At 41.0% G+C, this 14,994-nt stretch overlaps 1 protein-coding gene across 1 annotated transcript in view; it reads right to left on the bottom strand.

Annotated features, from left to right (window-relative positions):
• The window catches only part of DHX40 (DEAH-box helicase 40), a 49,915-nt gene extending 37,207 nt beyond the window's left edge, over window positions 1–12,708 (bottom strand). The window contains exons 1-5 of the mRNA XM_020991952.2: window positions 12,531–12,708; window positions 10,948–11,117; window positions 6,259–6,404; window positions 770–889; window positions 290–517 (exon numbers count right to left, since the gene is read on the bottom strand). Of these exons, the coding sequence (XP_020847611.1) occupies window positions 290–517; window positions 770–889; window positions 6,259–6,404; window positions 10,948–11,117; window positions 12,531–12,604 (738 nt within the window). The 5' untranslated portion in view covers window positions 12,605–12,708. The remainder of the gene's footprint in view (window positions 1–289; window positions 518–769; window positions 890–6,258; window positions 6,405–10,947; window positions 11,118–12,530) is intronic.
• Window positions 12,709–14,994: the final 2,286 nt, after the last annotated feature.

Raw genomic sequence — 14,994 nt, 5'->3', positions numbered from 1 at the left:
TCAGATATATTTTGTATTTGTTTATCCGTGTTCTTGTTGTTTACCCCCCAGCAGAATATAAGCTTCCTAGGACCAAGGTTTTTGTCTTTGTATTCCCAGCACAGAGCCTGGTATGTAGCAGGTGCTTAATAAATGTTTGTTGAATTAATGAATGAAAACGAGCTACAGAAAATGAGACGGCACTAGAAAAGAATCATCAAAAGTAGCAAAGGATGCAGCTGAATGTCTAGGTTACTCCACTAACCACAAATGTGATTTGAAAACAAAGAAATAAGTGTTCTAAGTATACCGCATTAACATATGAAGAGTTTTCTTTGTCTTTTGGGCCAATCAAGTTGCAGAATATCTCTCTGACTGGAAAAATCTTTCCAGGAATATCAACTACTGGACAATTTCCAAAGAAGGCGGAGAGTCCAACCAACTCTATTGTAGCTGACATCACCACCACCTTCAGATGCTCCTTCCTGTTAGGCGACTTCTCCTGAAACAATTTCTTCAGCAAACCAAATAAGATGTCCTAAAAGAAAAGTCACCATCAAAACACATGCCTGTTCCTAAAAAGACAATTTATTTCAAACATATTCCTACCAGTAACTAGTAAAAATGGAGAGAACAAACAATCCACAGAAGGACACTGATTTCTATAGATATAAGGAAACAATTAATACAAGGATAAAAGGTGAATGAAGAAAAACACCTCATTTCCTCAAAACTAAACACAAATTTCATGGTATTTGGTAACAAGACACTCAATAATAATAATACCTACTGTTGTTAGAGTTCTCTCATGGGCTTCATCCAAAATAATGACACTGAATTTGGTAAGGTCTGGGTCAACCATCATATGTCTTAGTAGACATCCATCAGTCATGTATTTGATTGCTGTATCCTGAGGGTTAAACAGCATAATACATAAAGCAAGTTAGTGCCGCAGACATTTTAGATATAACATTAAACAACACTTCTAGCCCCTCCAAAATTTTCACTCCAACAGTTTCTGCCACAGAAATGAAATTAAAGTTAATCAGTCATAACAATTTCAAAATGAGATCTTTTTTGTAGTGGCAAAGAATTGGAAATTGAGGGAATGCTCATCAAGTGGGAAATGGCTAAACAACTGGTATATAATTGTGATGAAATACCACTGTGCTATAAGAAACGATGAAAGGGGTAGATTCAGAAAAAACTTGGGAAGACCTATGAACTGATGCAAAGTGAAGTGAGCAGAACCAGGAGAATATTGTGCACAGTACAATGATCAACTGTGAAAGACTTAGCTACTCTGATCAGTACAATGATCCAAGTCAATTCTGAAGGACTCATGAGGAAAAATGCTATCTACCTCCAGAGAGAGAACTGATGAACTCTGAGAGCAAATGGAAGTATAATTTTCTCACTTCATTTTTTTTGCCTTTTTTTATTTGCAACACAGCTAATATGGAAATATGTTTTACATGATTTCATATGTAAAATTGATATCATATTGTTTGCTTTCTTAGTGGGTGGGAGAGGGCCTGGAGGGAGGGAGAGAATTTGGAATTCAAAAAATGTTAAAAATAAATAATAAATTTGAGAAATTTTTTAAAAACCAATTTTAAAACAGTATGATATAGAATTATAATAATATCAGTGACTATCAAGAAAAAAGTAGGATTTTCAAGGATTCAGGAGGTGATGTACTAGAGAGAGTAGTAAAAGAGAGAAGACCTAGGATAGTGCTGAAAATGAATAAAGAGGGGCAGCTAGGTGGCACAGTGGATAGAGCACTGGCCTTGGAGTTAAAAGGACCTGAGTTTAAATGTGGCCTCAGACACTATCTAGCTGTGTGACCCTGGGCAAGTCACTTAACCCCAACTGCCTTGCAAAAAAAGAAAAAAAGAAAATGAGTAAGGAACCAGGCAGGGCCTTAGGGAGGAGGAGGCAGAATGAGAGTTAGAAGGATGAAGGGAGTTTGGGGTGTCTCCCATCACATAACTCCAATTCCATAGGGAGTAACAGCGAGACAAAGTAAAAAGTCAGAGCTCAGCCTGGGTGAGACGCCAGGCAGCAGGGGGATCTACAGTGAACAAAAGGAGATGAAAGAAGGAAATCTCTAGAAGCTATAATAGGAGGAAAGCTCCCTGCAGCTATTAGAATTCCAGGATTCCTATTAGAAGTCATTTTACATATATCTCTTACACATACAATCATGGGCTACCTATTTATCTCAAATAAAATTTAGAGAAATCTCAATACCACATGGGCTATTACAACTAATCCTAGGGCTAAACACTAAAGAGAAAACCACCTTAGACCCCAGAGAGAAAAAGAAATATGAAAAAATCTCACTCATTTGGCTTTAAGAATACAAGCACGACCTCTATGTCAAGGAATCTTATAGCTACAAGTTTTAGACTGGAGAATCTTGAGAACAATAAAGATAATTGTCACCTGAGATTTCTTTAGGAAAAAAAAAAGAGAAAGTGAATTATATAAATCTTGACATTCTCACTATCAGTCTACGAGCATTTTGTAAGCTCCAATCATGTGCCTGGCACGCCAGATACTGGGAATAAAATAGTCCTTGCCCTCAAGGAATTTATATAAATGAAATCAGAAGATAAAAGTGAGTTGTAGCTAAAAGAAAGGGCAGCTCATAAGTCTCTTTGGAAGGACAAAGAGTCAGCAGAGCAGAGCTGGGTTTTTTTGTGTATCCAAAATCAACAAGAAAACTCATTTCTTTATGTGCTTGGTCATCTCCTTATGCTGAATGCCAGATAAGCATCTGCAAAAAGACCACCATGATATTTGCAGCTTATGCACCAACATTTTTTGCAGAGGATGAGGAAATACAAAAGTCTATAAATATTTTGCTAAGACTGTCTAAATTAAATCAATTTTAATACTTTAGTACTTGGTGGCTTTAGTGTAAAGGTGGACAAATTGAAGACAACAAAAAAATACACTGAGAAACATGGTTTAGAAGAAAAGGGAGAGACCAAAGCCTTACAGACTACACAGAAGTCTCTTGTCGAAAGATCAGCAATACCATGAAACTGATATATACTGCCTGTCTGTTCCACTGGAAGGAAATAAGCATTTATTAAACACCTACTCCACGCCAGGCACTGTGCTAAAGCTAAGTGCTTCACAAATATTATATCATTTGGTAAACAATGCTGGGAGGTAGATGTTATTATTATCTCCATTTTAGAGTTGAGGAAACTAAGGCAAACAGAGGTTAAATTTGTCTAGCATGACATAATTAGTAAGTGTTTGAGGCTGGATTTAAACACAGGTCTTAACTGATTTCAAGCCCAGTGCTAGAGCTGCCTTCTGGAAACATTGGTAGCTTCACAATGTCAGGAGAAAACAAAGAAAATCTACAACATTCTGAAAACTTATGGGAACACAGAAACAAAGATCACACAAGATAAACAGATATAGGTTGATATCGACATTTTTTAGGGAACCATAAGAATCAATAAAATCCATTTGAATATTTGAATACTCTCTCCAAGAAGGAAGTTGAGAGATATTAGACACAATTAGCCTTAGGTAACATTACAGAAAAATTATCTTAACTAAAGAGGAAAAGGCTAGTTATTGATGTGTAAATCAGCTGCCTGTAGGCAGTTAGAGTAAAGATTGGCTAGAGCAAATATCAAAACCAAGACTAAAAAATAACAATGAAAAAGATATATTGTGCACAATAGAGGCAACTCCAACCTGTCCTATTTAAATAAGCTGATGATAATGAGAAATGAATAGAACAGACATTAATCTATTAGCCTATCACCATTTCCAAAAGAAGTTTAACCCATGTAAATTAATTGTCACATGAGACCAAAAGAGCCCAGAAACCACTCTGGCCACCAAGCACTCATCAAAAAGCTCCTTGTCAAAATGGAGAGATGACAGCTAGGGCCACACCAATTCTGGGCAACTCATTTGTAAAATCATACACAGGACCACAGGATCACACAGATAGAAGAGAACTTAGAGATTAGATGAGGAAACACAGGCCGCAAGAGGCTGAATGATTTGCCCAATGTCGACAGGCAGTTAAGTGGCAGAGCTGATGAGATGACCACAAGTCCTGTTTCCAAACCCATACTTTACCAAACTGTATCTCACAGGATGTTTGAGGATTATGATCAGTATTATCTGATAAAGTTATGAGAAGCAATGGAGGGAAATATGAGTTTACCAAAAGTGTAGCTACAGGCCCAAGTGAGCCCATTCCACCTAAGCACTCGAGGATGAGACTGGAAGGGGGATACATGGACCGATGTCTCATATCTGCCAAGTCTCTGTAATAAAATCTCTCTCTTACTGACAATGGAGCCACCTTATTTGGACTCAGCCATCACAGTCGCCCATGTGCCAAATGAAGAAGCAGAAATGACCATTTAAAAAGAAGATGAAAAAGGTAGCTGGCTTCGACCAAGTATACCTGGAGCTGCTCTGGGCTGGAGGCAAGTGACTCTGGGTTAGTTGAGGGCATCAAAGGACTGATTCTTAAGAAAACTAAAAGAGCAGAAGATGCCCATCCTGGCCCTTATTATTGCCCAAAAAAGACAACAGAGAAAATATTAGTAATGACTGACACTCATACTTACTTTTCAATCTCTACCAACTCGATGAGAATCAACCCACATATCCTGGATGTCATCAACGAAGATATGAGAAGGAAACAGGCTTTCACAAATTATATTCTACTGGAGATCACATCTTCATAGTCATGTAATTGACTGAAAGGTGTAGATAATTTAAGATCCCACTATGCTTACTTTTTGTTAATTATAAAATGGCATTTGATTGAGGACACAACGCTATCTCTTAAAGCTTTTCTTACAATAAGTCTTCCAAGTACGTGTCAAAAATCATATGATCCCTTGAAAGTTTTAACGATGGAGGTAAATTGGTTTGACAGCTCTCTGATTAATAATGCCAAGTAAAGCCAAAAACTGGAGAAAGACGTATGCTTGCCAAAAGTGTTTTTCACCATCATGGAAGCTATTACAGAATCTAAATGGAAAAGACTGGGGATTATAGCTCTAGAGCTAGAAGAGACTTTACAAGTCATCTAGTCCAATCCCCTAACTTTAAAGAAGAAACTGAGATTCAGAGACATGAAGTCACTTCCCAAGGTCACATACATATTAAGTGGCAGAGGTGGAATTTGAACCCAGTTCCTCTAGCTTTAAATACAGTGTTCTTGTAGAGTGCACCACATTGCTTCATCTAAGAGATCCTTCAGGAGAGCTCCGTTTGAGGGTAACGCTATGCTTGCATCAAGCAATGGGACAGGACAGAGATGAAATCTAAATAAAATCTACAATCACTCAAAAGAGTTGTCTACTTACACAGGAAAAACCAAATAGATGAATAATATCTATTGTTCAAATTAAGATAAGCAACTGGACTGACAGCCCATAGAGCTGCTCCATTAGTTACCAAATCTTGAACGGATGTGATAAAAGGTGAGTTGGGCCCAGAACTGAGCAAGAGAAAGAATGCCTTTGGAAATTTTTACAAAGCTTTTGATGACCCTAAGCTTCTACTAACACCAAGGTGTATCTCTTTAACATCAATATCCATCTAAGATGGTACATATCTGTGAATCATGGACTACTCTAGTCTTCAGTGAATTAAAGCTGTAGGCCACCTGATGGGAAATGGAGAAGCACAATGCTGGGGGTAAGTAGGCTGCCACATGTTACTAAGAACTAAGAATGAACACAAAAGATGTCATCAGAGAACCATGACTGCAAAAGAAGGTGAACCAATCACATGGTGGTGAGAGTGAAGGAAAATAGATTGACAGCCTGTGTAGTGAGCTAGGAAGCTTCTGGGAGGTGGTGTTTGAGTAGAGTTTTAAAAATAGGTAGAAATTCATCCGGCCTCAGACCAAACACTTGACACTTACTAGCTGTGTGACCCTGGGCAAGTCACTTAACCCAAATTGCCTTAAAAAAGAAAAGAAAAGAAAAAATAGGCAGAAATTCAACAGGAAGAGTGTGGAAGGGCATTAAGGTACAGGAAAAAGCATAAACAATGACATGGAAAGAGCAAAATGCCAAGTGTATATGGGAAACAGTGATTAGTCTAGTTTGGCTAAAGCAGAGACTAGAAAGTAGAGAATAAATAAGCAGAGGATAACATGAGATAAAGCAAAAACGGGAGTGTGGCGCCAGATGTAGAGAGCTTTGAATGGTAGCTAAGGAGTTTGAACTTTACTCGGTAGGTAATAGGGAACCACTGATGCATTCGTACCTGAGAGCTACAGTCATCAAAGCGAACCTGGTATCCTACCAAGCTTCCCAAAGAGCAGTTCATTTCTTCTGCAACTCTTTGAGCAACTGATATGGCAGCTACTTTTCGTGGCTGAGTCACACCGATTGTACCATGTTTTGAAAACCCTAACAAAAATAAGATAAAAAACCAAAATCATACAATTGTTTCTTCCTATTACTGTTACCTAATTTTTATAAAAGAAAAAACTGTGCTATTTTTAAAGGACAATATTGCAACTTAGTGTTATATATCAGAATTTTAAAACTGCATTTAAGGCAGCAATACAGATTACTGAATATGGACACTTTTTATTGAAAGCGGATACTTTTAAATTTTCCTTTGAATCTTTTCACTTCCATTTTATATCGTTTAGAGAGCAAACCAAGTGTTTCTAAACCCTGGGGATAATATAAATATGTCAAACAAGTTTTCTAAGATGAAAGAAATGCTTAAATTGATAATTATGACAAAGCCACCTTGCCATTTGTCAACGTCGTCATCAGTTTCCTCAAATTCATCACTGAAAGTATCAGGTAACGGTAGAGTTGATGCTACCAAAGTCTATGTATCTGAGAATGCTCTAAAGAAGGCATCAAGTTGCACAAATGTCAGTCAGTAAACATTAAGCACCTACTACATGCCAGGCAATGTGCTAAGCACTGAGGTTGCAAAAAATGGTAAAAGATGGTCTCTGCCCTCCAGGAGCTCAAAGTCTAATAGGGGAGGACAACTTGCAAATGGGTAGAAAATAAACAGTCTATATTCAGGATAAATTGGAGATAATCAACAGAAAGAAGGCACTAGAATTAAGAGGAATCAAGAGATGCCAACACAGAAGATCACCATGTCACAGAGGCTGGTATTTCCTGATTTCCTATCATCAGTATGAAGTCCTCAAAGATGGGTGACCAACTTACCACATGTGCAGGAGGGACCATACTGGACACTCCTGTTCTGTGGCCAAAAACTTGTTACTGTTGCTAACAATAACTATTTCAGATTTGAGCTGTGGCACTGACTACTAGTTTAACTTTTTTTGTGACAAAAAGTAGCAAGAAATTACTCCCCTCTGCATATTTTATGATCTATTAACACTGGCCTTGTTGTTCCTCCAACACAGAAGTCTGTCTCTTTGCTCTTTGCCTTTTCCTCGGCTGTCCCCCATCTCAGACTGCCTTCCCTCCTTGTCTCTGACTCTGGGCTTCCCTGCTTTCCTTCAAGTCTCAGCTCAAATCTACACCTATGCAAGAAGCCATTCCCAATTCCACCCAATACACAAGTGCCTTCCCTCTGGCAATTCCCCAGGTTTGTTCCATGTATATTCTGTATGTATACAGTTATCTATATGTTGTCTTCCCCATTAGAATGGGGGCACTTGGAGAGCAGGGACCATGTTTTTACTTGTCTTTGTAGCTCTAGCACAGTACCTGGCACACAGTGCTTAATAAATGCTTGTTGACTTGAAGAAAGGCAACTCTAAGCTATGTCAAAATGTACTTACCTCTCATGCAGTATAAAACATATAATTAAGCAAAGTTCAATCTGTATGTCTCTGGGCCTCATTAAATAAAAGCAGTACGCTCATCTTTGACACTGAAAGATTTCGTTGGGGATGAAATTAGATTGATTTAATTCAAGATGCAATTAGTTAAGTGCCTACTATGTGAATAGCACTGGGGAAACAAAAATTGATCTGAGAAGTCTCAGAAAGTTTACAGCCTAATGAGTGGAAGGACAAGTACACAAATCACTTTGATACATGGTAGAGGAATTAAGTGCAAAGGAGAAGGCCAGGAAAAATGTTGTTTAAGTAGAGAGATCACTTTGAAGTAGGGGTGGGAAGGAGAATGTGGTCTCAGTAAATACATAGGAGCTGAATCTTGAAAGAAGAGAAAAGGTTTGGGCAATCCATTCCAGGCTTGAGAGAAAGCACGAACAAAGGTACAGGATGAGAACAAGGGGTGGGAGTAGTACATTTTAATGGAAACAGAATATGGGGAAGGAGTAGTATGAGATAGGGCTGGGCAGACAGGTTAGAAATCAGCTATGGAAAGCCTTGGACCACAAGTTTCTGCTTTATTCAGTGGGCAGTGTGGAACCTCTGAATCAGGTTTTTGAGTTGAGGAGGGATAGAAGCATAGTAATGCATTAGGAAGATCACTTGGGCAATGGTAATTGTATAGTCTGGAAGGCGAATAGCCGGGAAGAAAGGAAGATCAGTTAAAAGGCTATTATAATGGCGTAGGCAAAAAGATATGAAGGACTGAACTAGGCTGGCTACAGTGGGGAAGGAAGAGCAAGGGCCAGATATGAGAGATTGAGGAGTGAAAGAAACGGTCAGATTTGGTAACTGATTGGTGACGTTAAGTATGGAAGAAGGAAGAATCAAAAAGGACTTGAGATACCAGACTGAGATTATTGTTAATTAATCATTAAGAGAAATGGAGAATTTAAGAATCTGGAAAGGTTTGGGGGTAGGAGAATGAATCTAGTTTCAGACATGTTGAGTTTGATATGTCTGGTAAGACCCTGGAAGTATATTACATATTATATTATATACAATTATGTCTAGGAATTAGCTGGAATCAATCAATAACCATTTATTAAATGCAGGCATTGTGCTGAGCACTAGGGATACAAAAAGATGCAAAAGACAGGCCCTGTCCTCAAGAAGCTTACAATCTAACAGGGGAGACAACATGCAAACAAATACACACAAAGCAAGCTATATACATGAGAAACAGGAGATAATTAACAGAGGGAAGGCAGTAGAATTTAGAAGTATTGGGGAAGGCTTCCTGTAGAAAGTAGCATTGTAGTCGGGCCTTAAAGGAAAGTAGTCAAGCAGTCAAGATTTAAAGGTTAGTAGTCAAGAGTAGAAGAGGGAGAGAGCATTCCAGGCTCTTTGGAGAGAGATAGCTAGAGAGAATGCCCAGAGCTAAGAGTCTTGTCCAAGTCTCTTGTTTGTGAAACACCCAGGAGGCCAATGCCACTGGAGCAAAGACTACATGTCAGGGAGTAAGGTGTAAGAATGCTGGCAAGGCACAAGTGGGCTAGGTTATGAAGGGCTTGAATGCCAAACAGAGCATTTTGGATTTGCACTTGGAAGCGATAAGAAGCCACCGATGTTTACTGAGTAGGTCAGGTATTTTGGGAAAATCATTTTAGTGGTTGAATGGAAGATGAATAGAGTGGAGAGAGACTTGTAGCAGGCAGACCCACCAGAAGGCTACTGCACTAATCAAGGTGTGAGGCGATGAGGGCTTGCACCACAGTGATGGCAGTGTCAAGGGAAAGAAGAGCTGGATTCAAGAGATGTTGCAAAAATGACATCAGCAGAGTTTGGATATGGCAAGTGAAAGACAGTGAGGAATACAGCACGACTCCTAGGCTGCGAGAGGATGATGCTGCCCTCTACAGTAATAGGAAAGGCAGGAGTTAGGTAGGGTTTAGGAGAAAGTATAATGAGTTCTACTTTGGACATATTGGGCTTAAGACGTTTACTGGATAACCAATTCAAGACGTCTGAAAGACGTGAATCTGGAGATGTGAGTTTGGAAGTCAGCGAAGAAATTGGGGCAGGAAAGGTAGATTTGAGAATCACCAGCATAGAGATGGTAATTAAATCCACAGAAGCTGATGACATCACCAAGTGAAGAAGCACAGAAGGAGAAGAGAAGAGAGTACGGGACAAAACCCCCAGGGACACTTCCAGTTAGAGGGCATGGGAGACAGGGAAAGTACACAGGTAGGAGGAAAACCAGGAGAGAGGGGTATCCTGAAAACCAAGAGAGAAAAGAGCGTCAAGGAGGACAGAATGATCACCAGTGTCAAAGGCTGCAGAGAGGTCCAGGAGAATGAGGAAACAGAAGCAGGAATGGAGCTCTATGAAGGTTACATGTTAAGTTATGGATTTAGGAGTCACCTGCATACAAGTGATTCCTGAAGTCACAGATGTGAATGAGATACATCATCAAGGGAGAATACAGAAAGAGGAAAAGAGAACATAAGAGAAAACCTTAGGAAACAACTGTGTTTAAGAGGCAAGAAGAACATGAAAAGCCAGTAAAAGAAACTGAGAAGTAGCCAGCAGGTTCATCAATCAGCCAATAGGGAAGCCAGTATGCAAGGGAGTAAATAAGTGGCACAGAAAGAGAGATGGCAAATATCAACTGTTCTATCTAGCAATTTGTCAGTTAAGGTGAGGAAGAGATAGGATGGTAACATCAATTTTTTTAGGATGAGAAGACTTGAGCCTATGTGCACACTGAGGGGAAAGACCAAATAAAGTAGAAGAGATTGAAGTTTCATAAGAAAGAATAATTGATGAAGCAAATTCTTGGAGGAGCTGAGATTACTGGGATAGGTGATGGTAGAGGTTAGTTTTAGAAAGAGTGTTACCTCTTTTTCTAAGACAAAAGGAAATAAGAGGATGGGTGAGATCACTAAGAGATTAGAAGAATCAAGGAGGTGATTATTGGAAGTTCTTGTAAGTGACCAGACCCCTAAATTCTTAGTAGAGGATTAGAAGTCATCTGTTGAGAGTGAGGAAGGAGTTGGGGCCCTAAGGTAGGGTTTGGAAGACATATGGTAAGTGTGGTGGGAAGTCACTATAATCACTGTTAGTATTATTCATCAAATGTATCACACATTTCAGAATACATTTACCTGCTTCATAAAGATATTTAGGGAGTTGGGTAGTTTTACCACTTCCTGTCCTTCCAGTCACAATAAGAAACGGATTATCCTTCACAGCCTGAACAAGTTTTCTTCTTTGTTGCTTAATAGGTAGGTCACAATAGACACTTTTCTTTTCTTCTGGAATCTGCATCTTATCTCTATTGAAGTGGGGAAAAAAATGATTCTGTAATTCAAAGGCTTACAAAGTAACCTGTAGTCATTTAGTAAATAAACATTTATTAAGTGCCTACTACGTGCCAGGCAATGGGCTAAGCACTGGAGATACAAAGAATGGCAAAAGACAATCCCTGCTCTGAAGGAGTTCACAATCTTGCAAAAAACTAGATACAAACAAGCTATATTCAGGATAAATTGGAAATAATCAACATAGAGAAGGGATTAGAATTAAGGTAGATTGGGAAAGACTTTTGGTAAAAGGTGAGATTTCAAATGGAACTTGAGGGAAAGCCAGGAGGTGGAAATAAGGAGGGAGAGCATTCCAGGCATGGGGGGATAGCCAATGAAAATGCCCAGAGTTGAGAGATGGAGTATCTTGGTCCAGGAACAGCAAGGATGCCAGCATCACGTATCACAGAGTTGGGGTGAGAGCAGGGGTAGGTACGAAGTGTAGAAAAACTGGAAAGGGGGAGATGTTATGAAAGGTTTTGAATGCCAAACAGAGGATTTTATATTTAATCCTGGAAGTGATAGGGAGCTACTGTAGTATATTGGAATGTGGGGCAGGAACAGAGAAGGGAAGGTGTGACATAGTCCCGCTGTCAAATCACTTAACCTCTCTGGACCTCAGTTTTCGCATCTGCAAAATGAGGGGGTTGAACTGAGGTCCCTTTCAGTTTTTTAAATCAATGAAATGCTGAGACCTCTGAACTCAACACATTAAGGACTCGGTCAAAGTATGACCTATTTGACAACACAGCCATTGGCTTATCAAACCCTTGGCACAGGAAAAGCTGATGTTGACTCAGACAATACTGATATGCAGGTCACAAAGCTACCCATATCCTGTCGATAAAGTAATGTATTTGGGTGATTCTGATTCATGGTCCAAAGGGCTCAGTGGTGAAAAATTATGACAGCAGCATCCCATTGAGTGTCAGGAAGTGACCCTCAGTGTGATAAAGTGCACATGCATAACGGAAAAATCACTGGGCCAGGGGTCAGGAGGCCTCTTTTTTCACTCTTGGCCCACTTACTGACTCTTTAACCATGGACAAGTCACATCCGCTGTCCGGGCCTCAGTTTACCTATCTGTAAAATGAGGGGATTGGCCTAATGACTTTCTTGATCTATGATCTAAAAGCACCCTAGGCCAAAAAGCACACAAGCCCAGGTCAGGCCGCGTTCCAGTTCGGGACAAACGAACTGCATGAGATCTGCAGAACCGCTCGTTACACATCGCACGCCCTACGAGCAAATCTGCTTCGCGCATGCTCGGGAACGATTAACGGCGCGTTTCGCTTTGCCTGCTGGGATTTGTAGTTTCCCCCCCGTTCTAGCACCCTGCGGCCTGCCAGTCTTTGGACTCCCTCCCCCACCTCCCCCTTACGCACCTGTGTCTCCCATGACTGCTAGTGGGAACAGATCTTCTTGGGGGGCTCCCGACCGCTCCCCTGTCAGCAGCCATAGCGCATATCCACCAGGAACCTCGAATGCTAACACAGACCTAGCCTTCGGTAGTTCAGGGTGACACCTACTGGTCCGGGAGAAAATGACGCGTAGGAAAGGGCGCATTCTGATGACAATTGCGTGTTTATTTCTGTGCGTGCTTTTGGACGTAGGAGGGAGGGGCTATGGATTAGGAGGTTAAATGGTTCTGCACAAGACCCACCTCTCTAAACGAGCTATGGAAAGGCGGGGCGGGACTCTCACCCTTTGAATTGGGGTTAGTAGGCTGTGTTACTAACTGCCGGGTCCTGGGCTGCACGCGCCGTCAGTCCGAGACGTTGCTCGTGCACAGACAGCCCAGTTCCTCTTAGTTCCGCGTGCGCAGTCAGGGCCATAGTGGAGCGGCGAGTGCCACCCCGGGAGGTTCTTTAGCTACCTCCTTGTGCATGGCCCAGTTCCTTCTTCATGCGCGTGCGCAGGCGGGGCTATAGTAAAGTGGCGCGCGCTCCGGCTCCCCTGGGCGTTCGTTAGCTTGGTTGTCTCGACTTGGCATGCTGTGTTTCCTGGAGCTGCGCATTGTGCTTCAATCATCTGTCAAATACTATATTAGTAATATCTGCCTTAGTGGAAGTCAAGGAAATCACAGTATCGTGTAGCGTCCGGAGCACTGTGCTAACAATTAATAGGCAAAAATGAAACAACCCCTGCCCTCAAGGAGCTTGCCTACTATCTGGAAGAAACACTATTTATAAAGTGAATTTAATGTAATTAATTATCCCTGAGGAGGAACTACCTTGCAAGGATTTAAGGCAAGGCCTCTTGTAGGAAGTGACACGAAGTGATCTCTGAAGAAAGTTACGAATTCTAAAAGATGTTTGTGGTTGCTTGTCCTTCGCTCTCCAAGAGGACTGTGACATCAGGGAGGTGATGCCATGACACGCAAGTGAATTGGGTTTAAGTGAGGGAGGGCTGTGCAAAGTCACCAGCCTCACCTTCTCTAAGATGTCGTTGAGAAGGAAGGGGGTGTAAATAGTCTGTGCAAATGCAAAGAGATGAGATGGAGGATCCCGTGTGAAGAACCTTTGGAAGGCTAGTTTGGCAGAATTGTTAAGTGTGGTTGCATCCTGGGCCATCTCCAGTCATCCTGATCTGTATCTGGCCACTGGACCCAGATGGCTCTGGAGGAGAAACTGAGACTGGGGACTTTGCACAGCCCTCCCTCACTCAAATCAAAGTCAACTGCAAGTCATGTCATCATCTCCCTGATGTCACGGTCCTCTTCGAGAGCGAAGGACAAACCACATACACAACACAAAGCATATGAAGGGATCTAGGTAGAAAAATTGGAGAAAGCTTGATTGGAGCCAGGTTGTGGAAGGTTTACAATGCAGCACAGAGGAATGTGATTTTAGATGATAGGACGCTAGGCACTGTGGGGCTTGGGAGGGTGAATACAAGGTCTGGATAAATAAAGATCACTGTCTGTCTTCAGAGAATTTATACCCCTGGGAGGAGTATGAGACAAATATTGTGCCAGGAGTAGGCAAATGCTCGAGTGCCTCAGATGACGTCTGGCATTATGTAACAGCTAAATGGCGGAAGCGGAAAAGTGAATAGAGCCCTGGACCTGGAATCAGGTAGATTTGAATTCAAATGCAACCTCAGACACTTAATAGCTGTGTGATCCTAGGCAAGTTACTTAACATCTATACACCTCAGTTTCCTCATCTGTAAAATGGGGATAATAATAATAGCACCTCCCTCCTTAGGATTGTTGTGAGGATCAAATGAGATAATAATGGTAAAATGCCTGGTACATAACATGCACTTAATAAACATTAGCTATTTTTAAAAAAATATATTATTTCTGGTCTGCTTAAGCCCATGGTGAGGAGGATTGGCTGTATAGCTACAACTGAGGTCATCTTAAAAAGGCATGAATCAGCTTCCACTTGCTTTCTTTGCCTCATTCTGTTTGACTATGCTCTGGTGATTTGACTCCCAATTACACAGTCCAGTGAGAAACAGTGAACGCTATAAGGGGAGAAACCTTGGGGTCTTCACCTGAGGTGTCCCTTTAAAATGGGCCCTGGTCTCTGGATTTGTCTTTTCTCTTCTGAGTGGAGGGGTTAGAACCTCCACTCTTAGGAGTTTTGAAAAGTCAAGTGGCTGCCCTAGCTTTCCAAGCATTCTAAAGTCAGGGTCTGCAGCCAATGTAGCAATAGAGCAAGAAGTGACCTTCTGGACCCAGACCAGCAGCAGCTGAGATCAGAACTCACTGGGTAGTCATGCTGCACCTGGACTTAAACTTGGTTGGACTAAAGTTGCGTAGGAATTGTGTGTCAACCTGCTTTTCAAAGAGATGGAGATGATGTAGGGGAGAGTTTGCCCATGAGGTATTAGGATGAA

The sequence above is a fragment of the Phascolarctos cinereus genome, unplaced genomic scaffold (assembly GCF_003287225.1).
Source record: "Phascolarctos cinereus isolate Bilbo 61053 unplaced genomic scaffold, phaCin_HiC Scaffold_5;HRSCAF=322, whole genome shotgun sequence".
NCBI lineage: Eukaryota > Metazoa > Chordata > Mammalia > Diprotodontia > Phascolarctidae > Phascolarctos > Phascolarctos cinereus.
This window is presented reverse-complemented; position numbering and strand designations above follow the sequence as displayed.